This window comes from Larus michahellis, chromosome 1, assembly GCF_964199755.1.
Source record: "Larus michahellis chromosome 1, bLarMic1.1, whole genome shotgun sequence".
Classification (NCBI taxonomy): domain Eukaryota; kingdom Metazoa; phylum Chordata; class Aves; order Charadriiformes; family Laridae; genus Larus; species Larus michahellis.
In genome coordinates this window covers 94,065,599-94,091,448 of record NC_133896.1, presented here as the reverse complement: position 1 = coordinate 94,091,448, position 25,850 = coordinate 94,065,599, and the positions used below count along the sequence as shown (strand labels likewise).

Below are 25,850 nucleotides of genomic sequence, written 5' to 3'. Positions count from 1 at the left end.
AACAAAGGTAAAGGAGCAAGAAAGTGAGATGTGACCATTTATATGTGAAGAGAAGTTATTAATATTTTGACAAGTCTGGATGAAAAGCAACGAGTATTTCTCTCCAAATTTTCTTCTCCATGAGAAAGTTACTTCAATAAGAACTGCATTAACTTACAATTTCAGTTAGCGTACCAACTGTTTCATACTTATCCAATACATCCTGAAATCATAAACAAGCTCAGGGAAGAGAGGGGATTTTTTTTTTGTTATTATTTATTTTAAAGCCATATCCATTTTCAGAAAACTCAATTCATCTGAATGATTCCAATAAGCAAAAAAGACCACTCAGCTAGGCTCTACTTCTTTCCTAGCAGCCGTTTCTGATGCCAGATTATTCTGTGACTTCTTGTCATCGTCATAGCATTGAAGTTGAAGAATGTCAACAGAAGCGCCGCAGTCTCTCACAGCTATCAACATGGAAGAGGAACAAGTTTTCCACAATACTTAAGTTGTAAACTCTTCCATCATTCAGAGGACAGCTGCAGACAAAAAAAGAACTGTACGCCTCGGCAGTCTAAGCCATCTAAGAGATGGACTATTTTGTGCACGTCAAAGTCAGAGCAAACACTAAGTACAGCCTTAAGCAAAGCACTGCCTAGAAATGAAGTACGACAGTCTCCAGCAAGAGCTTCTCTTACAGCTAACGGTCTAATCCTTTCATCAGCCAAAGACTTAAAAGGGAACAAATAAAAGGCATTCTGGACTATTACTGTACCTTAGAAGGACTTTGGCACAAGGCTTCAGTGTTACCATTTCTTCTCTCTCATTTCAGCAGATTAGAAGGAAAAAGAAATTAATTTGATATCTACCTATTACTGCATATTCAAAAAACACTTGGAATATGGAACGAAGGCATCAACAGAATTTTACAAAACCAAAATACAATTTTAAAAGTTATATTGACAGTAATTAAGGATTCCAGCCTTCCACAGTAACCTCGCATATACACCAAATAAGACTGTAGCTTTGAGAGGCACAGAAAAAGCAGCATTTGTTTAGTTCTAGTAAAATTTTCCACACCAAATGGAAAACCACATACCAGTACAGATGATCATTTTTGCTCTTAAGTATTTTTATAGTTTTGCCTGTGAGAAGTGTAGACTCAACAGTTTCACACATCCCTCTTACTTGTATGTCAAAAAGCTAGGTATAAGTCAATTAAAATCCCTAAAAAAATTGAAGAATAAAGAAGTGACAAAAGGCAATGCTTTGATTTTCAAAGTCCACATCAAAACTTTGACCTTTGAACCACAGCACTAATAAAATAAAAAGAATGTATCTGTCTACATTCCATAGATGTACAAGACCAAGAATTTACTTACTTTCTTGGCTCATATTCTATGCAACATCTGGTTTCTAAACATAGTCTTCAGACACTTGCCCATTTATTAAATAAAAACTAAAGTGACCACTGTGAATAGACAGCTATGTATTAAGGAATTAATATTCTTCACGCACTGGCATTATACACCAAAATAATTTACTTATACTGTAAGTTCTTTTGGGCAGATGCCCCCTGTCATAAGCTTGGTACTTACACAGCTACCGCAATATGGTCCTGGTCTACGTTTGAAGCTCTGAGCACTTCTTCACTTGCGCCAAATTCTTTTGTGTTGAAGTAAGAACCACAGGATCAAAAATTGAAGGAAAGCATTGTTTTTGTCAGGACTCACATGAAGCAAGCTCTAGAGATCCCCCAAAGAAAGTCTGTCATTCTCAACTGCAGTACAAGACTACCAAACTAGAGCAAGCTTTCATCTGAACAGCACTTACGTCAAAAAAACAAAATTCAGAGCTGATGTAAACCTCTAACAAAAAATACAGACTCCCCAACCATACTAAGCTTTTCTAAATATAGTATATTTACCTAAACTCCAAGGCTAAGGAAGTTCTTTCAGACTAGATGTAAGGAAGAAATTTTTTATGCTGAGGGTGGTGAAACACTGGAACAGATTGCCCAAAGAAGCAGTAAATGCACCTGGATACATTCAAGCTCAGATTGGACAGGGCTCTGAGCAACCTGATCTAGTTGGAGATGTTCCTGCTTATTGCAGGGGGGAGCTGGACTAGATGACCTTTAAAGGTCCCTTCCAACCCAAACTATTCAATGATTCTGTCAAAATTAGAGCTACGTGCCAAGGCTAGGACAAGCCATTGCATACGTACCCAGACTGAAGCTAACCGCTCTAAGATGATCTATCTAGCCTTTAAGTATTAAAGCTGTGGCCAATTTCACAGATCCTCATCTTCACATCCAGTAACTGCCAGCAAGCTGCCAGTAGCACAAGGCTACTTCATCCCAAGCAGAGAAGGAACAGGATCAGCGTGCTCTAACTGAAATTCATCCTAAGACAATGCAGAAATAACCAGAATGGCAGAAAATAATAGCATAAGGGACCCCATGCTGTCTTAATTAAAACCTCTCTGAGCTTCTATATATGAACTACCTGGTAAACGTCTTCATTTTTACAACGACCACTGCTGGGAATCTGACAGCCTTCCTAACTTATTCCAGTGCCCTCGTTGTTCTTACAAGTTGACTCAACTAACTTAAAGCATGTTTGCTGCAATTTAAATTCACAAATTATCAAATCTCCAGCGGAGAAGACAACGGCTTAGTTTTTTCTTTCCAGCTATCTTTAGCATATTGAGAGAACATTATCAAAAGAAATCTCCCTTCAGTCCCTGAAATAAATCATCCAAAGTGCTTTCAGCTTTCCCTTAGAGCACATTTTCTAGATCTCTAACCATTCCACTTTGCCTGCAGCTACTCTGCTCCCAGCACAATACCAAAACTAGATGCTGCCCTTTAACTTAGATTTATTAGCATGTCAAGAAGTGAGAAGGCTAACGTCATGTATTTTACATTACATTCCTGTTAATACAGGAATTACATTCAGTATTCATTCATTCAGTAAAAAATTTGCTAGTTCTGCAACATCAGTTGATTCTGTGCAAACAGCTAACTCCAGATTCTTCTCTGCATTTCTCCAGCCTTCCCAGTTATCCCCCACCCTGTTGTATGCACAGACAAGTCTTACTAAAGACTAACAGACTACACCTGCCACTTCTAAGTTTCAGCCTACTTAGGTACCACTGCTTTGTCAAGATCATTTTGAACACATGTTCTTTAGTCCTTGGAACACCTCTGAAAGGAATGCAATCTAGAAAAGTTTACTCAGATCACATGCAAAAAACTTACTACTACCTTTAAGAACACTCTGCAGAACTCCCTTTACCTATCCTTCTGGTTTGACCATAAGTACTCACTAACTTCAAAGGAACATTTATTTTAGAATGGCTGCAGACCTTCTTAGACAAACAAAAGCCTGAGTTTCTGCCAGGATATATAAAATAGTTAACAGTGTGAAGGTGAAGACAGACAATATAAAGACATTTCATCTGTAATAATAGACATACTGGGTCAGATCAAGGCACTGCCTCATGCATTTTCCTGTCTTCAAGAGCAGCTGTAAGCAAATACCCAAAGAATAAAACCACAGCAATTAACAGGAGGTATGCATACAGATATACACTTTAAATTATACATACACATATGCCATATATTTTAAGCACATTCAGTAGCTTTACCTAACGATAAATTACATTGTTCTCCAGCACTGCATCTTGTTGCCTGTGTCCAATATCATTTTATGGGAACAAAGAGCTCTCAGCTGCATAAACCCCAAAAAAATGAAAATGATGCTGTGACTGAGTTATTGAAGGAAAAAATTAACAGCATTCCATAAAAGTACTCATTTGAAGTTTTTAGTGGATTATGTGTTTTCAGACAAGCACTTTCATGCCACACAGTTGACTCCATTTACCAGCACGTTCCATGGCTGATCTCCTTTTAAGAGGTTTCAGTTATGTGGTCTACATATCCTTTTCTTCAAAGAACCGCCACAGGGTGGGTCAGTTTGTAAGAATCTGAACAGTACAGTATTTTTTTAAAAAGGGCAGTTTTGAATAACTTCTAGAGGATTTCAGCTATTTCTCTTTTACTAGCACAAAGGAATATTTTTTTCTTAATACCATGCCAAGATGAAGCAGAAGTGATTCATAACTGCACCAGCCTACCTTCCTGTATTCTACAGAAGAAAATACACTCTTCAACTTTCAGTAGCAGCACCGACTCTCACGTCAGATCATCCAACTTCCAATATGTCACTATAGTTCAGCTCCATTTTTCACACCATTTGAAGAGTTACACATTATATAGTCTATTTCAGGACACAGAGAGGTACATTTTACAAAGAACATTTCACATATAATTTACAAATCTGGTGGAATACTAGTATTACTGCATTAGCTCTTTGCATTTTCATTTAAAAATGGGGGAAGGATACTATGACGTAGTTGTATATTTAATGTTTAATGACTTACCTCCCACGCAAGCACAAAAACTAGTAATAAATATGGCAGAGCTGATTCTACATACAGAATAATTCCATACAGTAAGGCTGAAGAAAGTGGTAAGAAACAACAGTGGACAAGTAATCAATACCTCAGTCAATGCATGCTTTTCGAGTGGGTTTCATATCAACATAGACAGAATGAGAAATCAAAGTAAAACAGCACAAGAGATGCCCAGAGCAATTCAAGGGATTTCAACAAACAAATCTCCAGGAGTTCAGTAACACCTGCGGTCTTCAGATGAAAGCTCATTATTCCTCTTCATCTGCAGACAAATTCCCCACCCCTTGGTTAACTATTTTTCTTGAAAAAATCGGGGACATTACCTGAATTTTTAGAAATACTTGCCTTTGTTCTCTACTATACTTAGAAATAACAGGTCTTTCAAATATACTGCAGTCATAAAAAACTGCATCTATAGTCTCAAAGCAAAAATGTAATACCCTGTAATACAGTAGTCTTCTAGACAGTCTAGTCCTTGGTGTTGACACTTTGTTCCCCTTACTGCATAAACACCCTGCATCAGTTCTACAATTTAATGGACTACCAATATTCCCAGAAAAATATTTGGCATACTAGCACACTAGACAGAGATGCCACTCCTACTACCCCTTTGTTTTTCCCCTGCCAGAATTGCTTACTCCATTCACACAGACTCAAGGCATACCTGCAAAGTACTAGGTGAGGGCTGCTCACCCCTGCAGATGAATCCATGCAGCAGCAAAGCCCAGTGCACCATGACTTTTGGACTTTGCTGGAGGCACAGCAATACACAGGAATGCTGGGAGAGGTGAAAGTGCCACAGTACAGAAGACACTAGGCTGCACAGTAAGCGTGAACAGCCAAAATAACCAAGTTAAAACCTACACATTACCAGTCTTCCCAGATACTCAAAAAAGATTACCATGAGCAGCTTTGAAAGTAAATATAAACTTTTGTACTTACACATTATTAAGGTGCAAAATCAACCTACCCAAAATTCAAAACAGAAGAGGCCACAGGTTCGCAGCATTTCTGTGACAGTATATACTAAATTAGCAGAAACCTAACTTGAAATATCAACAGCATAGTCAGATCTCCATGCTTTTTCCATATATTAGTCATAGCCACGCTAGAGTAAGAATGGTTTAATGTAATACTTGAACTACATAGTCAAAAGAAGTGACAGAGAGACTGTAATTTCCTGAAAAAAAGGGACAGATGTACACCTACTACAGGTATAGGTTTATAACTGGTTTGGGGGGTTGTGGTGGTGGTGGTGTTTGGTTTTTTTTGCAATAACATCCTGAAAAAATCCATGAGTATTGAATCCCAGCATTCAGTACAGACTGTTATAGGTTCACTAAGTAGTGCTGCAAACACTTGCAAAACTTCTAAGTGTGTCTCAAGTCTCCCCCTATGCCAACAACTTTTAACCTCATTAAAATAAGACTATTTACATTCAAAGTCACACAGCAACTATGTCCTTACCTGAAAAATAACCTCTTATGAGTTTTAAAAATACTTAATTCTATAGCCACATACACACAAAAATCTTGACAATTCATCAAAGTCAGAAATTCTATTTCCCACCTTACCAGTATGCTCTTGGCTTGCTGTCAACCTAAATGCAAAATCGGCAACCAGGAGAGAAGTCTCCCATAGTCACAACATTCAAAAGGAAAAAGGCATTTGGAGTGACAGAATCTGCGATTAGGTTGCAATGCAGCTTCTTTCAGAGCTCCCTCAGCAGCATCAAAATTAAATGTTAATGCTAGTGGGATAGGACATTACCAAGTCACAGAACATATCATGTGAAGTCAAATGAGAAACAGGTTTGCTATTTCTGACAAAACAATTATTGTTCAAGTATTAAAACATTACTCCCAAGTTCGGTCTGCAAAAATGTAATTAAGTCAACCCAGATCTGGCAGAAGATTTTAAAGCAGTCTGTAAAGGCTTTAAAGCAGCAGCTCTAAAGCAAAGCCTTCACACATGGTCTAGGTTTAAATTCCAGATCTCTGAAACCTAGATCATCTCCTCCCCTCTGTATCATATTTCTGACAATGCACATCTGTGTTTCTCTCCACGCTCAAAAATACATGTAAAAAAGTAGTAGAGTAAAAGGAGCTGCTAGAGAACAGTTTATCATGATTTGTTCTCATATGGAGTCTACCGATTTTGACCTGGTCTGCCAGGAACCCCTTCCCGATTCCAGCTGCTCTTAAAAAAAAAAAAAAGCCCAACCCAAAACAAATGAAAACCAAAAAACCAAAGCCAACCACAAACCAAAGGACATAATAAAAAAAAACCCCACACAAAACAATACCCCCACAACATCCAAATAAATTAATAGGTATATGTAGCTACTACATGTTCTAAAGTAACTCTAGAAGAAATTTACATTTTGTAATTACGCCACCAGGTAAGAATGAAAATTAGGCTTTCACCAGGTATTTTGAAATGTGGTCAGCGTCCTTGTCTCAATATGACTATTTCTGAAGTATTATAATGAGTTATGGATGTAGCATAAACATCTCTGCACTACTCCCTTTTAGAGCTGACCCACTATAATCAAAATTTACAGTCAATCATGAACTACTCAAACATTAGCAGTGAAAAAATAATCTAGTGTATTATTAAAAAAAAAAAAAAAAAAAGAAGAAAACCACAGGCCACGGCATAAAGCCAAAGCATTGACACGACACAGAACTTGTTGTTTGTTGCATCATAAACATCTATACCTGTCTGCAAAATCCCACAGGCATTTCAAATGTGCCACCTGGGAAAACAGCTGCCATTCTTTTGTTGTCACAGGTCCCAGTCATGTCCTTGTCAGCTTCCACGGACACTGAAAGCTAGTAACTCCATCCGAAGAGAAGCTTTGGTCTATTGAAGTTGAGTCTACCATGAAATAGAAGAGACTTGCAGGTTTGGTCGTATTCATTACCCTATGAAGATCTTCTGTTAAGCCAACTAGATTTCTAAAACACACTCCAACTGAATGATATTCAGAGAATTTGCTGGTGAGCTTTATTACTCAGGCACGTAAAGAATTCAAAAAATACACTCAACAGCCATCCCCATGTCATTTGCATAATAAAAATCTATACATAACCCCAAACGAACTCATGCCTACTGCACTGATCAAGGAACAGCAACCTCAAAGTTGAGCTCAATCTAAAAAGTCCAGTACCTTCCCTCCCAGGAGCTGCAATCAAAGATCTCCCTGCCCTTCCACTGACAGATATCATCTGAAGTTCGGGCTCAAAATTTCTGGAATAGTAAAGTTCTCCCGCTGTGCGCAAACCTCATGCTTTTGTCTCTAGTACCTTCACTAGTTGATCCACTAGAAACCAAAAACAGACAAACGGAAAAAAAAAAACCACCTAGCTTTCCATGGGCCTTTAAAACATTTCCCCAAGACTCAAATCAACTCTGCAGTGCGCTGTAGTTACTAAAACACATAATCCAAAATTAACAATTTTTGTAAACCTATTTCAAAGTCTCTAAAACTGAAATTTGATTAGTAAGGTTTCTCTATTCTCTGAGGAACGCAAAAAAAACATTAACTTGCATCTACTACACTGCATTACACTATACAAACTTGTGTCTCCCAAGCCAGTAGATACAATCATGAGTAAGACTGGAAGATTAGAAGTTAAATGGTCAACAGATATCATCTTCTCAAGGACAACGTTACTTTCCGCTTCTGTAGGTTTCAGTTGAGCAATTGTGTATATACACATATATATAAAAAGCATTCCAGAACCCTTACATCTACTCACCTGCAAAACGTATGCTTTGCCAGAAAGCTTCTATTCTCTCAGCAAGGCACGAAACATTATTTCTGATGCTGATACTCAACCTCCCACAAACGTGGGGAAATTCACTTATGGCTATGGACTTCATTCACAGGGATACAGATCTGTGCCAAATGATTCATGTTTACTTGGCCAACAACCAAATATTCATTTATTTAGGCTGATGAATTTGTGTCCCCTTCCTCCCTCAAGGAAACGCACTCATACAGGTCAATTCATTGTGTTAGTTTTTTTTTAATTTAATATACACTTAAGACAAATGAAGCACATGAGAGATGGGATACAAATAATAATATAGGTTCTATGTAACTGTTTGCAAGAGGGTGTGAATCAAGAAAACCAAACAGATTGGTGCTATCAACTGTGACTAAATAGTCTTTCCTCTTTCTACACTGCAAGAAAAATCAAATTCTTCTTTGCAGCAACAGTCACATTTTAGTTTATCTTTCTGCAAAACATATTCTTGGCCTGTCTGAAAATTAAACAATTGCCTGCATTCCTGACAAAAGATACTTCTTTGAACTACAGGGCTTGTAGCTGACAAGAACTATATTCCTACTAAAAAAGTCAAAACAGACAACATTCTACAGTTATGGCTGTAAGAAGTCTGCCTGGGTTGGAAAAATTCAGCTGCTGCTTCCCTTCTGGTTACAACTTCAGAGCCAACACCCAACTTCTCTCCTTCTAAGTGCTCTGATCCAAAAGCCAGCGGCAACTTTTGCTGCTCCACTCAAACACTTACCTTTATGCATGCACAACAGCACAGTATTCCCAAGTCCCATACACCCTCTACAGCATTTACTTATCCAGTGGTATCAATCAGGAACATCTTCACTTTCTCTTCGGATCAGCAGGTCTTATTATGATCACCTACTGTCAGGCACTTGGCCTACTAACAGATTTCCTCAAATCCAGCTGCCTGAAGAGACACATCAAGCAATGTAACTACACTGCTACACATTTCTGTCACACATTATGTTTAAGAGACACTTTCCAGACTCAAAATCAACAGAAGCTACCTAAACAAAGGAAAAATACTAGCAGCTATCTCCAAATAATTCAACTCAACCTTATTATAATAGCAGCAGAACATTCGTTCACTACTTTCAACATGACTACATTGATCATTGTAACCTACAAAGCAAGAGACACTCAGCCATATTCAGATCTATTATGAAATTATGAAACTATATTTTTATTAGCTGTAAGCTCTTAGTTACAAGCAAGCTAAAGATAGTTTTCTGTGGCAGGCACCAAGGCCCTCTGCAACCCCACAGTGCTATTCCTTCAGCTAAATTGACTCCACATTACTGACACGGAAACCTAGCAAATAATGAAGAAATTAATTACTTGGAAGATACTTGGAAACTCACTTTCACCCGGTTAATATCAACTCATCAAGTGCATGTGCAGGAAGCACTGGTACTGATACCAAAAACTGCATCAGCTCTTGAGATTAAAACAGAAAATACTGGGTCGTCTGCTGCTATGGAGAAGTGGCAATGCTCTAGGCAAGGACTGTTGCCATCCCTTCAGAAGAAGCTGTTGCTGTATGACTTTTATTTAAAAAACCCTCAGTGCTTGACACTGACAAGATACTTTACCACTTTCCTTTATTCCATTATAAGACAGACTAGGGTGAGAACACAAATTGCCTTAAATGCTTAGATCTACTTCCAGTCTGCAAGAGGTGAAAGCACAGAATGAACTGCTTTGCTTTATTTCCTTTTCCAAACAACGGACAAGTCATCTGTGGCAAGGGCACCTAATGAAAAAGATTCTTTGATAGCACGGATCATACAAGAAAAAAAAAATCTCTGTCCACTTCTTTTAGAAACACAGCAGTATGAGTTCTGGGCATCCACATTTTTGACAATTCTCTGACGGCGCTACAGAAATGCTTTCAGTAAGGTCTCCGACACAGATTTCTCTTGAAATCATCTCATCTCTCCCACCGCACAGACAGAATATCACACAGCAGCACTGTTAGATCATATTCATCGAGTCGAACATGCACTGTCTCAGGGACTACACCCAGACAACTGACTCTCTCTCTACGGCATGATAAGCCAGTACCAATAGGGGCAGGAGGGATTCTGAAGATTTGATGAAAGCAGTTCTACCTATATTGGTTATCCAAACCTAGTTTGCAAAAGCTTCTGGTAGAGCTTCATTTTAGGCTTCTGTTTAACGAGATACAGCAGCACTGACAAGGAACACCTTCCCTGAGAGTGATTATGATGCTGCAGCTACTTTTCACAGAGGTGTATCTTGCTACCATGTCTCACACCTTATCACCTTGAGACCAGATTGCTGCAGTGCACTCAATATATGGCTACACTTTAAATCAATTCAAAAGCATTAAGTGGCATAGACCATCATGCCTGCAAACTTGCGTCTTCCCCAATGGCAGTATGCAGCACTCTGGCAACAATCTCCATCAAATGAGAAGTGCCAAGGAGGTTCCTATTTTGCACCTAGAGAGGAGGGCTGACCCACACAACACTCTATGGGTTTGAGCCTTAATGTCTGAGGGAGCATCTTCTCCTGCCAGATTATAAAAGCTGTTATTACTATGTATTTTCAACATACATAAAGGAGCACCTACTCGCACAGCTTACTGAAGGATGCACTGACAAGATAGAAGTTTGGATTTCATATGGACCGAGGTCAAAGAAAAATGAGGAGGGCAGTTTCGGGAGGCATTTAAACTTTCAATACGCTCCTTTTTATAGCTGTTTGATTTTAAAAGTTTTGCTCATCTTTCAAGGCTGCACTGGGCTCATGCTCATTAAATTCAGAAATCAGCCAAGTTAACTACACCAGCCATAGAGCTTCTGCAGGAGACAGCCACTTTAGCACTTCCCACACGAGCTATGGTGACTAAAAGTCCTCAGAGTAAAGTTAATTTTTTTTTTTTTTTTTTTACAGAAACAAAAGGGAGAGAACTCCAGAAAAATGTTCAAGTTTTAAGTCTACAGAAATTTCTGGAAACCCAAAGGTAACAGACTTTCCAATTTAAAACAGGACCCATCGAGTCATTCAAAACAAAAAGACTCCAACAGCTTGAACCAAGAGGCTGCAAGTGTTCTCCAACCAGCTTGCATATTATTAGTTAACGTGTTCGAATAACTAAGAAGTTTAGTATTGTTTCAGAAAACGCCAGAGATGGTCACAGCACAAAGCTTTAATTGCAGGCTTTTTGCAAACACAGATACTCTGTAGGCTTTGAGTCTTCTTCACATCATCCATCCATCCAGTTCAAGAAAGAGCACGGGGTGAGGGAAGAGCAATAGCCCACAAAACTGTTAACATTATGAAGACCTGCAGTGAGCAAACTGGACACCACTGTTGGAAAATCCTTAATGTTCTACCTAAAATAGCGCTTAAGGATATAATACACCAAAATTAAAGAACTCTTGGGGCAGTAGAGGGAAATCCTTCAGCCTCTAGGGTAGTCTTCAGCAATATATGCCAAAGAACTCATTCTTTTCTTATCCCCCATCAAAAAGATCAGAGTACATAAACCATCACTGCTTTGGGATACCTACAAGGCCCTTGAAGCAACGAAGCAATACCAACTTCCAGAGCCAGCATCCACACAGGGAAGGAGCATACTGCATAAGCCATATGGGTTTACACAGCTGTGTAAACAGGTGAACAAGATGGTTAAAATATTCATAAGAGATCCAAAAGGTGAAGCAAGTGATAATACAATAGGCGATCACCTCCAGGAAGCAGTGTAGCAAAGAGGAAGTGTGCGGAACAGTGATGGATAAGAAGAAAAGGTTCACAATAAACCCCAATATGTCTTAAAAGAAAATAAAATAAAAAATAAAAAAACTCAACCCACAAAACGAAAACAAACAAGACGTGGCAGACAATAAAAGAATCAGTCAAATAATCATTTGACAGGTTCCACTGACAGGCCTCACTTTTTTATTATTTTTCTGCTCAAGTACCCCTAATGACATGAATAAAGAGAAAATAGTTTGTCAGTGTTCAAATTAAGTACAGCAGACAGCTGTTTTATTCCTTTTCAGACTGCAAGGCATGACTTTGGGGCACTACAGCATGAGACAGTTTCCACTGTAGCACACATGGTCATTAGCTGACCCTGTCAGTGCAATTTTTTTTTCAAGTTTAGGCACGAAGAAAGCTGTTCACCCGGCAGCAGTCAGAAAGCTGGACGGGGCCAGGATCAGCGACGGCCAGACACATAACGCTCAGCAGGCTTCTGGAAGGGAGTGATCTTACTCTCTCCAGCAAGGAGAGCAGGATGGGCGGCTTCCAGTTTCAGAAACCAATTAGGCAGAAACTGCTATCAAAGCAATAGAGAGGGCCCTACCCTACCTGGGTTGAGAAACAGAAGGTGGCATTATCTCAATCATTTTGCCAGTTTCAACAGCCCCACTCATTCCTTCTCGCTGAAGTTGCCCAGGGTGCTCTTTTCCAAGGCTCTTCCTACACACCTACCTGGACATCACACAGTATTAAACTAAATGTAGATGCCACATGCTACCTAAAATGCTGTAACTTTTATCTCCTGGCTCATGGAGTGGCTACTAACAGAGCAACAAAACTCCAGACTTTATCCTTCATGAACCACTTCTTAAAGAGGTGTTACACTAACAAAAGATGCACCACGCTCAAATGCCAGCAGTAATACCATGTGTGAACAGTACACAGCAACAGAGGTTTACCACGCTATTGTGCTTTTGGGAGATTATACAGTACAAACATCAGTAAGTCTAAGAAGAAACAAAAAACTTCAACAAAAACCAAGTTTGGCACCACTGTAACATTCTTCTAGAGAGTCCAAAATGAATTATTACAAGATTGTCCTTTAGATTTTGCAACCAAGAGTATGTGTACAACATCAGAATTAGCTAAAGCAAATAAAATTGCCTTCCTCACCCTCCAAGTTCACAAATTCTGCATAAACAATTACAGACCCACGACACTCACACATGGAACAAAAAACTCTTCATGGCAAGCGTTAGCCATGACATTATTTACTGCAGACCAACAAGATAATTGGCTACAGTTACAATAAGCACTGCTGTCTACAAGGACTTGGTGTTACTTCAAACACTTATTTTCCAGAAGCTCAGGAAAAAAAAAAAATTCAAACAAAAAAATCAATTCCATAGTCATTAGATGAAAATTCTCAAACTGCAAACTTCGAGACTTCTATTTTTATACAGATATTTTTGGTCATGTGTTGCATGACTACCCTTTATATTTCAGGATTATTTTTGTCCCATTTGGGAAACAATGTCCATCTGGAAGCAATGCAAGAACAACTAGGTGAAAAACAAAGAAAGCTTCAAGCTCATACCTCTTCTCTTATGCTGTAACCAGCAGGTTGATAGTATCAGCAAGTGGAAAACTGGAAGCTCAGCTCCCTCCTGTTGAGGAACAGACTCAAATCAAGGAGCACACGCACTTTTTTTGTCCAGGGAAAGCCTACAAACCCAGCAATATGGACCTGCACAACCTACTTGAGAATCACTTCAACGTAGAAATCCACATAGTGGGGCGGAAAGAACGGTGGAGTGATTTCAAAACCACCAAAATAAAAATAGAGAAACAAAAAATAGATGTCAGGAGGTACTCCCGATGTTGATATGGCTTGAAAGAGATACAAGAAAGCCACAGGGTTCCTACTCTTGCAGAGATGTTAAAACCCTTGTAACGTCTATGACCGAGCAATGAGAGCAGCATGCACAAGAAGTCATCTTTCCCAACAGACAGAGAAGCAGCTGTTGGTAATCTCCCATTCTTTCATTCAAGGCTCAGGCTTTATTACCAACTTCTGAGAACAAAGTCACAGAAATTAAGTCTAATAAATTACGCAGGGAAGAAATGAAAAATTCTTGCTCACTCTTTCTCCCCCATATACCTTGGGGAGAAGAGCAACCACCATACAGTTCTAGTACTGCTCCTCCCAGGTAACACAAGAATCGGTGAGCCCTTCTCCACTACTTTATCAATCCTTTCCTCATTGCTTGGATCCATCCTTCCTAGATAACTGCTGCAGTGCTCAGTCAGGAGCAGTAATAGTTGCAGAGACATCAGAGCAAGAGTGACTTTATTTAATTTCACTGCTACTCTGGGCTTACAAATAAAAGCAAAAAGGCCAACATCAAACAAGTCAGGTTTTGCTCCCTGATGACTTGGAAAGATACCTGCACCAAGACAGAGCTACTAAAGATGTCTAAGCAACTCAGAAGATACCAATCCATTAATTCTCACCTACCTCACAAGGACTCCTTTGTCCCAGCTTTCACTCAAAAGGCCTCAGAATGAAACTAAGTATCAGTCTGTAAATATATAGCAAAATAAAAGAGCCAAGCAAACTCACCACACAAGTGCTTTTTTAAATTTTTTTTTCCAAGCACTCAACACCAGTAATCCATAACTTGCTACATCATGCCATAAAATGCTACCAAAACTCATGACAGCCAGAAAATATAACCATTTTGGACACCCAGGAATTTTTTTCTTACAAAGAAAAAAAAAAGTTAGCTTCCTGGACTGTCTTACATGGATTAACTGAAAATATAAGCTGCATTTCCCACAGAGTCCTTGTATGTGGTTCTCTTGCTTTGTTCTGACATTTTTTTCCAGAGAGCAGAAGGACCAGAAGCACATGACTAGAGTGACTGTGGGGGTTATCACAAGTGCGTGTGTTTTATGCTACGGCCTTTGTTTCTCCCTCAGTGGTATACACTTGGGATTGAATCATATTTGCAAACTTGTTAGTCTGCATCAGTTAGCACCCTCTTCACAGGCAAGCATCTGTCTAGCCTTTGACCTCAAATAAACAGGAAAGGAGCATCAATGACCTTTCAAGAATCAAGCTGGAGAGCTTGAATAAGACAAATTTAGTTGCTGAGCATGACAGGTCTAGGTCTAGCTTGGTTCAGATGGCCACCTACAGAAATACTGATCAACAAGACCTGCTTTCTATTCCACACGCGCATAAAGTAAATCAATAAATTAAAATGGAGTCACCCACAGTTTTTCTCCACACAAATCAAAAATCCTTAATAAATGCTAGTGCTGGACTTGATCAAACATATGCTCTTATGCTGCTAATATGGGTTAACTGCACCCATGTTTTTTGAAGCGCTGCAGGCACGCTGATCATGCGGATACAAGGTAGACTACAGACCCTGAGCCCAATGCTCTCTTCAAGGCTTCAACCGCAGTGGAAGACATTTCAGTGCAGAAAAATGTCAGAATTCCTGATCTGTCAAAAAGCTCACAATCTTACAGCGCTATGAAATGAAATGCATAAAATGATATGATATGATATATATGCACGCATGCACACACAGAGCCATGTCAGGTGTGGCCGTATGCAAGTATCAAATACATCAATTGCATGGCTAATGCATATCAAGCATTCCAGGTCCCATAAAGATACCACCCTGCGCTTCCGTAAGAAAAAGGAACATATCTCTGAAAACTATGCTATTAATATGAATCTGGAAGAACCATTTAGTCGTTAATATGAACATATTCCAATCGAGTTAAAAAATTCCCCATTATAAACGTATAGCTAATATTTAGCGAGTAAGAACAGGGCCTTTTTCCACTTGCACCATGCGTTTGTTCAGATTTAATACATATTTTTAATTCACATAAACCGGCTAATCCCACAAGCTAGAATATGAAGGATGGGCACATATTAAACACGATTTCCAACATGCCTGTGCAGAATAAAGCACAGGCCTCATTCTTAAAAATACTCCTCTGATCAGAAAACTGGAAAAGGCATTGCCGAGCTTGAAATAACTACCCCATAGGCTCACATGTCAAAATAACCATTTTCTTATCCCCTCTATTGAGCATTTTACCAGAGCCTGAAGGATATTAGAGACACCTTTTGTAAGCCCCCCCTCCCCCTCCTCTTTTTTTTTTTTTTTTTTTTTAAATGGGCTGGACTAAAAAGGTGCTCACACCCGATCTACGGGTGCATGGAAAAAAAAAAAAAAAAAAAAAATCTTCCAAGCCCTCTCCTTCAGAGCCAGCAGTGCTTAAAAAACACATAATGAACGTGAATGTCACGGCCGTACCTACGTGCCCGCAATTGGTTTCCTCCTTTCGAGGCGGGGGGGAAACAAGAAGGAAATACAGGCTTTGGGAGCTCCCAATCCGCTTCACAAAGGAGGCGGAGGGGGGGGGGGGGGAAAGGCTTTTTAATTAGCCAGAAGGCCGCGATCAGAGGCTGAGGAAGAGGACAAACCAACGGGCTTTTTTTTTTTTTTTTTTTTTGGTCCAACAGGCCCCAAACGAAGCAGCGGCGTGCGCCTATTCAAGGTTAATGGAGGGGGAGGGAGGGAAGGGGACAGAGAAAGGGAGCTGCCTCCGCCGGGGCCGGGCTCCCGCCCGCCGCCTCAGCGCAGGGAAAAGGGGGTGGGGGGAGTTGGGGCGGGGGGGGGGAAGCCCCGTCAGGGCCAGACAGACAGACAGACGGACAGCCCCGCGCAGGGCGGCAGGATACTCACGGCTAACTTTCATGCTGCCGAAGGCCGAGGGCTGCTGCACCGGCTTGCAGCTCTCCGCGAAGGAGGTGGTCCTGGGCCGCCCGGACATGGTCTCCCGCTCTGGCCCCGATCACCACCTCTCCTCTCTTCTCCTCTCTCTTTTCTCTTCCTGGCCTTAACCCCCCCCCCCCGCTCCGCCTCGGAGGGCCCGCCTGCCGCTCCCTCAGCTGGAGGAGACGGGCGGGACGCGCCACATGAAACGCCGGGCTCCCCCCCCTCTGCCCCCCACCCCCCGGGGAAGCCCCCTCCCCTCTCGGTCTCTGTCGCGCTCTTCGCCCGGCTGCTGCTGCCGCTTCTTTTCTTTCCTCCTCCTCACGCCGCCCGTTCCTCACAAAACCATCCTTCCCGGCAGCGCCGGTGGTGGGTCCCAGAGCCGCCTCCGCCCCGTCCGCAGCCCCCCCGCCCCGGCGCCGCTCCCGCTCCTGCCCCCGGCCGCGATGGCGGGGGGTGTGCTAGGCCGCGCTGCCCCCTCCCTGGGCGCCAGTCACATGGGGCGGAGGCTGACGGCCCGGCTCCTCTGATCCTGTCGGCCGGTTTCTCTTTTTTTTTTCCTTGTTCTTTTTTTTTCTCTTCTTTTTCTTCCTCCTCTTCCTTCCCCCGCCCCTCTCCTCTTCTTCCCCCTCGCCTCTGAGGGAGGCGGCAGGGAACGGGACTATTTTTCCTCCCCCGGCGGAGGGATCTCGGAGCTCCCGGATCCGCCGACAGGAGGTGTTGCGGCCGCTCGCAAGGGGATCCGGCAGGGGCGGTGGGATCCGCGGCGGGCGGAGTAGGGGTGAGACGGCCCGGGCGGCCTCGCTCGCTGGGTTTCTCTCTCTTTCGTTGTGAGCTTCTCAGTGCAGCGCAGAGGCGGCGGCTCCGGCGCGGCTCCTCATTGCGCCCGCAGGGGCAGCTGGCGGCGGCTCAGGCTGGCGAGGCTGCACTGCGGGTGGCGGCCGGCGGCGGCGGCGCAGGCCATGACGGCGGCGGATCCTCCTCAACCGGCTTCAGAGCGCGGGCGGCGGCGGTTGTTGCTGTTGCTTCCCCGGGCGCCCAAGGCACATGGGACTCGCCCGCCCGGCTGAAGCCTCCCGCCGCTCCCTCCCGGCGCCGGCTGCCTCCCGCCGGGCCCCCCTCCCCGTTTCTGCTCGATCGGTCCCTTTGTCCCCGCTGCTGCCTCTCCGCTGCGTGCCGGGCTCCTGCCGCTGCGCTCTGTGCGTGCGCCCAAGCCGCGCAGCCGCCTATACCCGTCGCCGCCCTACGCTGCGGAACGGCCCTAAGCACCTTCTGTGAATAGCCAGCCGAAGAGCCCGGCGCACTCGCCGGCCCCCCCCCTCAACTCGAGCCCCCTACGGAAACACCCGAGCCGCCTCGGGACCAATCCCGGGGTCGGCACGGAAACGCCCGTAACGGGTCGTAGCCAATCACGGGCACAGCCGAGTCTCCCCGAAGCGCAACGGACACCCAATCGGAAAGCGCCGCCGCCGCCCTAGCAGCGCGGTCGGGGAGCCAATGGGAAGGCGGCCCTCTCTTCCGGATATTGCCGGGCGACCCCGAAGAGAGCCGAAGTCGGGGAGCCAATCGGAGGCCGAGCTGCCCCTCGTCACACCGCCCGGGGACGGCCTCAAGCCGCAGCCCGAGGCGGAGAACGGGGACAGGCCGCCATTGGCTTTCCCCTGGTCAGAGCGCTCCGATTGGCTGGTGGCGATGAGGCGGCCCGAAGACGCAACCCGGCTCTCCGCCGCCGACCAATCCCGAAGCCCGGGGCCGTTGGGGCACAGCCGCTCACCTTTATGACCTCACCGGAGGGGAGGGGGAAGCGCGCATGCTCAGTGCGGCGCGAAGGGCGGTGGCTGCCGCCCTGTGCCCTCGGGCCCGCCCTTCGCGCCTGAGGGGAGGTGGCTCCGAGGCCTGTCGCAGCGTAGGGTAAAGCAGCCCCGAAATAATGGGGTTTGTGCCTAAAACCGCTGGGTTCCGAGGGCAGGGCTTCACTCCCGCGTGGAGCCGTGAAGGGCAACGGGTGTCGAACCTGCCACGGCAGCTGCGTGTGGTGGTGTCGCCCTGTAAGGCCTGTGGTGCGGTTGGTGGGGAAGGGGGCGGTGGGCGGTGTGGTGAGGTGGTTTGTTTAAAAAAAAAAAAAAAATACGGTAAGGATATGGTGGAAGTCGCCGAGGTGGTGGTAGCTGGCATGATGGTCAAGCCTATTCTGCAGAAACTGAGCCGAGCGATGGCGGCAGAAAAAAAAATCAAGACCCTTAGAGAGTTCTCCCCATGCATCTGTTATCAGCAAGACCTGATAGGAAACACAGTTTCTATCAGAGCCACTAAAAGGCCTCGTATCCATGTCTGGGCGCCACCGCGAGTGGATTGGGCTTGGCCGGAGTCCCAGGCGCTGTTCTGGAAGAGCTCGTACTTCTTCCGGGCTCTGAAGCATCCCCCGGGGGGCATCAGTTCTCAGCCCTGGCAAAGCAGGCGCTGGAGTGCTCCCTGCTGTGACCTCAGTAAAATTGCGCGGCAGACCTCAGCAAAAACTGAGCACTGCTTGCCTATGCCATTTAAAAAAAAAAAGTGTTCCTGCCAGAATAGTTTATACCACAAACAAAATAACTTGGATGAACAGGAAGACTTTTTGCCAGTGTTAGAATCTAACTAAGAGCTGCTGTTTTCTTTTCAAGGCACCAAAATACTGCCAGATTTACTTTTTTTTTTTCCTTTTTTTTTTTTTTTTTCCCAGGCCTGTTCTGACCAACATTGCTGTGTGAGCAAACAAAGACCTGGCCAAAGGCAGCTAATATTTATCCTTTACAAGAGCTGTTTTCCAAAGCAGAAAACAAACCCAGTCTCTCACAATGGTCCTGTTCAGCAGTTTGCTGGGCCCGGGGTGCTCAGTTTGCTGGAAACCTTTTTTCCTGCCTGACAAACAATGAATGGTTTTCCCTACTACAAAGGACCTCGAATTGTTTAAGGTTTGATTCTTCATGAGCTACCTGTGCAGCTCTGTGCAGCTGGAAAGCCGACAGTTGAGAGTGGACTAAAAGAGGCAGTCTGAAATCACAGTATTGGAGTGGTACCACAGCCACCCAAAACCACCCTATCATACTCATCGTTCCGCCCCTCCCCATCTGAGACACCACTGTATGGAACGTTGTTGAGACACAGTCTCAAAAAGCCACCAACCATGAATACGACATTTTCGCTCCACTTTTGGTAGAGCTGTTGACCCCAGCCATGACTATTTGTCAAATATTAGGGCTACAGATTGGAAGAGTTCTCTAAAGAATGATCTTATATAAAAAGACAAAGCAAACACGCAACTCAGCAGTGTCCAGCTCTTCTCTACCTGAAATGCCCCACCAGACATTCCAGTCATGAGCTTGAAGTCATTCTTTTTTTTGGCCTTGGGCTCCAAAATGCCAACGCAAATTGCATTTTCTTATTTTCTGATGAAGTTCTTTCAAAAGACTACATGAACAGGAGAACCGACTTAAAAGAGACAGACAAGCTTTGTTACTTGAAAAAGTTGGTGGTCTGAAAACTAGCAGGTGAGGGAGGGTGAGCTCTTTGCTTTAGCATTTGTTGTTACTTGTAATAGTTGTAAATAAAAAACAGACCAATGCATAATTTATACTGACTGTGTCCTTTTCAAAAACGTCCCTTAAAGCTTTATAATGAGTCTACAACCTGATAATAAAAACGGGAAATCGACTTCATTCACGTACAGAGAACAAGGAAAACACCTTCATGCTTGTCCTCCTGTATATGGTATAGCCCTTCCTTAAAATCACCCAGTTTCCTCTTCAGTACCAAAACAATCCATACCAAACCCAAAACTCTCAGTTACTGCTAATCTCGCTTTTCTGAATACCAAGCCGCTCCATCCACTTGGGGAATGCACATTACAAAAATCCCAGCTGCTCTATTTCCTATTAGGCAATCCTGCCCACATTTCCAAGTAATAATTAACCAACCAGCTCTCCAAAGCCTGTCCATTTAACTCGTAGTGTCTTCTCACCTACCAGGAAACCACACAAGTGTGCTTAAAGGAGGATTATTATGTTTTTGAAGAGCCGGGAAACTATAAAGCATCTCCAATTTCTGTTAATCTTTTCATAGATTCTTTCCTTAGCTAAGACTACTACCAGAAAACCCTGAACACATGGTAAGGGTGTCTGCTAAGCTTTCATTCCTCAATTTCAAAAATGGCCTGACAATTAAAGTCATTTGGGAGAGTCATGAGCGAGCTAGTTGCTTTTTTAGACTGAAAGATTCTCTTTTGACAACATTGCAAAGTTCATATTTATTTTTGGCCCATTGGCTGAGGAAATGTCCTCCCTTTAGAATCTACAAATATAAATAGAATTGACGTTTTAATGATCAGTTTTCACAAGCAAATATAATCCAGTGTCTCAGGCATTAATATTTTTCCAAGCGTGGATGCAAGGGGCAGTTTTACAGCTGCTGCGTTTTTGTAACATCCAAGTTCCCAGGGAGGCTGCCTGAAAATACGAAGCATCCGATAGAAATTACTGAAGTGTTATCTCTCTGAAATGCCATAAGGTGGCAGTGAATTGGAAAATTGGTGCTATTTCTGGGTAGAACAAAGCTTTAAGGAGCTCAGTAGAGGAGGAGGGGAGGCCTTTTTTGTTTTGTTTAGGGGGTTTCATTTTTCTGTTTACGTTTCATATATCACTGTAAACTTCAAATCCAATCGTCTTAATCAGACGCTGAATAGGTCTGCTCCAACATGCACCAGCAGACATGTTCCTGCATGGGGAACTCCTGCTTTTTCTTTCTCCAGTGCTTCCTTTTTGGGTGATCAGCAGGAAGATTTTCTGTCTGCTTACCTTGCAGCTCTTACTGGGTCATTCCCCCAGAAGCCACAGTGAGAGGGCTCCCTCCGCTAGCCTGATAAGGATGCAATCATCCAAGGCTGTTTTGAACTTTGTTACGCTAGCGAATCAAAACAATGTTAATGGATCTACCAATCTCGCATCTAATTCCTTAATATTGCCAAGGGAATTATCCGCAGAACAATTTAGTGAGATATTGCAATGGCTTGTCTCTTGTTTGATTGGTGTGGGCAAACTCAATGGTTATGGTTGAACTTTAACTTTTCTCTTTTTTTCCAGTGGAAAATCAGAGGTTGTAACGGTAACAAATTTACTGACTGGCCAGGCGTTAATGATTAGACAATAAATCCTGAAAAGCGGTTTTGATTTTTGTCCCAGAACAAAATCCGAAGGAATCTATGTTTAGAACGTACCAGTTGAATATTTTTTTTTCTGAGCAGGACAGAAGTTTTTAATCCTGAGAACCTGGCATTTTGCAATGATTTCCTGTCACAAAATATGTCATCACCGACAGTTGCTTCAGAGAACAGCTGATGTTTTGCTGATCTGTGTGTGAGTGGGTGCACCGAGGCCTTGCAAGACTCCAGGTGAGTTTGCCAAACCTGATAGAGCCAAGTAGTCCGAACAGTTTAATGTAACAAGACCTATGGAGAACTTCCGTTTCCCAATTTTACAGCGCAGTCAAACAAGCAGAGACACCACATACGGGTTCATGGCAACATTGCAACACATGGAAAACATCAGTGACTCACTAAGCTGGCAAATATATCCTTCTGTGGGAGCCATCCCTGCTGATGTTCTGCACAGGTTTCAGGTTGGTCTTATCCACTGGCTCTTGAAAGAGGCATCAGGTTTCCCACTGTGCCAGGAGGACATCTTGTTCAGTTGGACAGTTTCCCTTGCTCCAGCGTTTGTCTGACCTCACCTTCTTCATAAATAACCCTGGAAAACCAAAGTCCAGAGCCAGAGAAGCTCTGTCAGTCTAATGAGCCTTTGACAAGTCTTCCAGACATTTGTTTTCTGGAAAGCAAAAATTATGCCCGTTTCCTCAGGAGTTTGAAAGGGTTCAAAGCTAGATAATTTTTTGTCTCTTCTGTGTGTATCACCTCCCTGACATTAGATTCAGTCAAGCAGCCCAAGAATGACATCCATTTGCTTTCTACTTGTATTTTCCCATGCTGTCAGCGGGTCAGTCTGTTTCTGTAAAGGGTATACCAAGGAGCAGATGGGTCATTCTCACAGCAAGAAATTAAAACAACCCTGTTCCCCAGAGTTTACTGGGGCTCTCTCTATACTACGGTATTGGTAGAAGGGCACACGAATGTCCCATGCTATTTCCCTTCTTCCCCAATCTGGTTGTTCCAAACTGGTTGTTGAGGATATTTTCAAAATAAAGAAAGTTAAAGCCAGCCTGATCCCTGAGGCCTTCAGCACATTCAAGAAAATTTTCTAGGGCTAGGAAGCCTTAACTTGAGACAGGGCATTAGAACTACTCTTCGACTGGGTCTTGGTAGATATATGGGAGAAGACCTGAGCTGGGTTTTCAAGCCGTCATGGCGACCTAGAAGTTGTACTGGGAGCCAAGCCCATTGGCCAACAAAGGAGATTTTTCTTCGCTTCCTCCTTCAGGCATCTGTGGGATGTTGCACCAGGGTAATGAGGTTTACGGCGCTTTCTCACAAATGCAGGAAGAGGATTCGCTAGTTCCTATTGAACTTTTCAGAAAGTTTTCAGAAAGAAAGCATTGCACACTGTGCAAGGTGCCAAGAGAAGGAGAAAAGACCATTGGGAACAGATGCCTGCAGCACCAAAGAAGCAAAGAAAGCAGTGATGTGTCTGGTGGGGCCTGCCTGGGATGCTGTCCTCGCCACAAGGGCTCAGAATCACAGAATGGTAGGGTTGGAAGGCACCTCTGGAGATCATCTGGTCCAACTCCCCTGCCAGAGCAGGGTCACCTAGAGCAGGTTGCACAGGAACATGTCCAGGAGGGTTTTGAATGTCTCCAGAGACAGAGACTCCCCCACCTCTCTGGGCAGCCTGTTCCAGTGCTCTGCCACCCTCAAAGTAAAGAAGTTCCTCCTCGTGTTTAGGTGGAACTTCCTATGCTCAAGTTTGTGCCCATTGCCTCTTGTCCTGTCCCCGGGCACCACTGAAAAGAGCCTGGCCCCATCCTCCTGACACCCACCCTTTAAGTATTTATAAGCATTTATAAGCATTTATAAGATACCCCCTCAGGATCTGCTCCCTGCGGACCAAAATTACCATCCTTAGCTGCAATGAAATGCTCATCCAGGTCTTGCTGTCGCAGCTGCTTTCACCCTGGCTGAAAATAACTGCACAGGTACAGGTCTCCCCAGGACAGCCAGCTGCCCTGGGGGAGGAAGGGGATGGTAGCGCTTGGTGGGTTAGAGCCATTCCTGATATCCGCAAGGCAAACCGTGGGAAGTATAATACACTCACGTCTGCGGGGAGTAAGGATTGCTCTGCAATATACAGCGACGTATAGCAAAATGGACGAATAGAGCTATGAAACCTTGGTCACTCTGTGTGCATCAGCCACTGCAGTGAACTTGCGCTGTTGTTCTATGTGTTACCTATGATCTGGGGGTCTTGAGTTTGCAGCCGGGAATTAAAGGTGGCGATTCTCCTCAGAACCTGGGCGAAAACGTGCAGTTAATGATGAAGTGGCCGAAAACGTAACAGTGTTTTCGTTTTGCTGCTTGAGTTTTTGCCAAGCACTCTAATTGATTTAATGATCCCTGTCCCTGGCTGCTCACTAATCACCATCGCACACTACTTCCTCCAACTTTGGCTTGCAAATGGTTACTAATTGTTGCTGCATCTTGCATTGTACATCTGGTGTTGACAGCTGTCCTTGCCCTGAGATGGAGGCAGCTGTTTTTAAAAGGAGAGTTCTCTCCCAGATCTCTACAACATCTGGGAAAATGTGGCATTGAATCTGAGTTATCAAATATAAAAATTCAGCAAATATGTGGACAGGCTAGAGGGTCTGCAAACACAAAGCTTAAAAGTAGGCACAGGAATCAGAACAGAAAAGACTGTGTCTTTACAACATGAGATCGTGTCTTTAAAACCCAAGTCATGGGTGTTTCCCGTTAGAAATGCCTATTTCCCCTAATTCCCTGTTGACTGCTTGACATGGCAAAATCTTTTACACTCTGCACAACAGAGCACACCTCCTAATTTGATCAGACTAACAGCCCGTGTTGCTTTTGCTTCAGCCTGTTAGACTAATTCAAAAGCCTTTCTACAAGGCAGGATTCAGGATCTGACAGCAAGATCTAACTGTCTGGAGACGAGAAACCAGTAGCTTTCATAACGCACCAAAAAGCTCTAGAAATCAATGGAAACAATTGCATTCCTTAAAAAAAAAAATAATAAAAAAATCTCATTTCCTCCTGAACATTTTGTGACCGTGATTGTTACAAGCAACCTGCTGGTTTTTGGTTTGTTTTTTTTTTTTTTTTCCCCCCCCTGCTTGTTTATTTTATGTATTTAACGGCACTGAGCATACAGGCCATTGTTTTGCTAATGGTCAGCAGCGCTTATCTCCCCATCTCGCCCAGCCTATCGCTCACATGCTGTTCTGCAAGACTTGGATGAGCCCTCGCCGCGGAGCCTGCGAGGGGCTGGGAGCCAGCAGCAAGGGCGAGCGAAGCCGAACTCGCAGGCAACAATGAGTAGGCATGTAAGGACACGGAAAGGAAATGGGTGAGCTGAAACAAGGTTAGCGTGATTGGAGCAGCCGTCACTCCAAAATGACCCCTAAGAAAAGAGCCTACAAGCAGGGGAAAAAAAAAAAAAAAAAAAAGAGTCTGGTAGGATTAACGCCGCCTTTTTATAAAGGAGTCATTTCAGGACATCTGATTTAAGGGAAGTGCTACGTTTATTTATTTTTAATTGGACTGGATTTAAGCCATATCAAGCTGATGATGCCATTCTGAGTTCAGAAGGATATTCTTTTTGCCTCCCTGCATGGGAGCAAGGGGACAATGCAATTAACGGGAAAGGTGGCACTTTCAAAAGCATTAGAAGGAAGTATTTTTAAATTAAGTTATTGTATACATCGGGTACTTAAAGTAGGAGTTTTTTTCTAGTCACTGGAAGGTGAGGGACTTCTCCAGGAAGTTCTCAAGTGGAGTTGCTCATAAACTTCACCTAGAGCAGCCTCTTTTTTCTCCATG

The 25,850-nt window shown here is 43.4% G+C and overlaps 1 protein-coding gene across 2 annotated transcripts in view; it reads right to left on the bottom strand.

The window, feature by feature from the left end:
- Positions 1–17,448, bottom strand: part of GSK3B (glycogen synthase kinase 3 beta) — a 154,243-nt gene extending 136,795 nt beyond the window's left edge. The window contains exon 1 of one of the 2 annotated variants that reach the window (XM_074593771.1): positions 16,781–17,448. In XM_074593771.1, the coding sequence (XP_074449872.1) occupies positions 16,781–16,868 (88 nt within the window). In that variant the 5' untranslated portion in view covers positions 16,869–17,448. The remainder of the gene's footprint in view (positions 1–16,780) is intronic. The other variant, XM_074593762.1, reaches the window with a different exon arrangement.
- Positions 17,449–25,850: the final 8,402 nt, after the last annotated feature.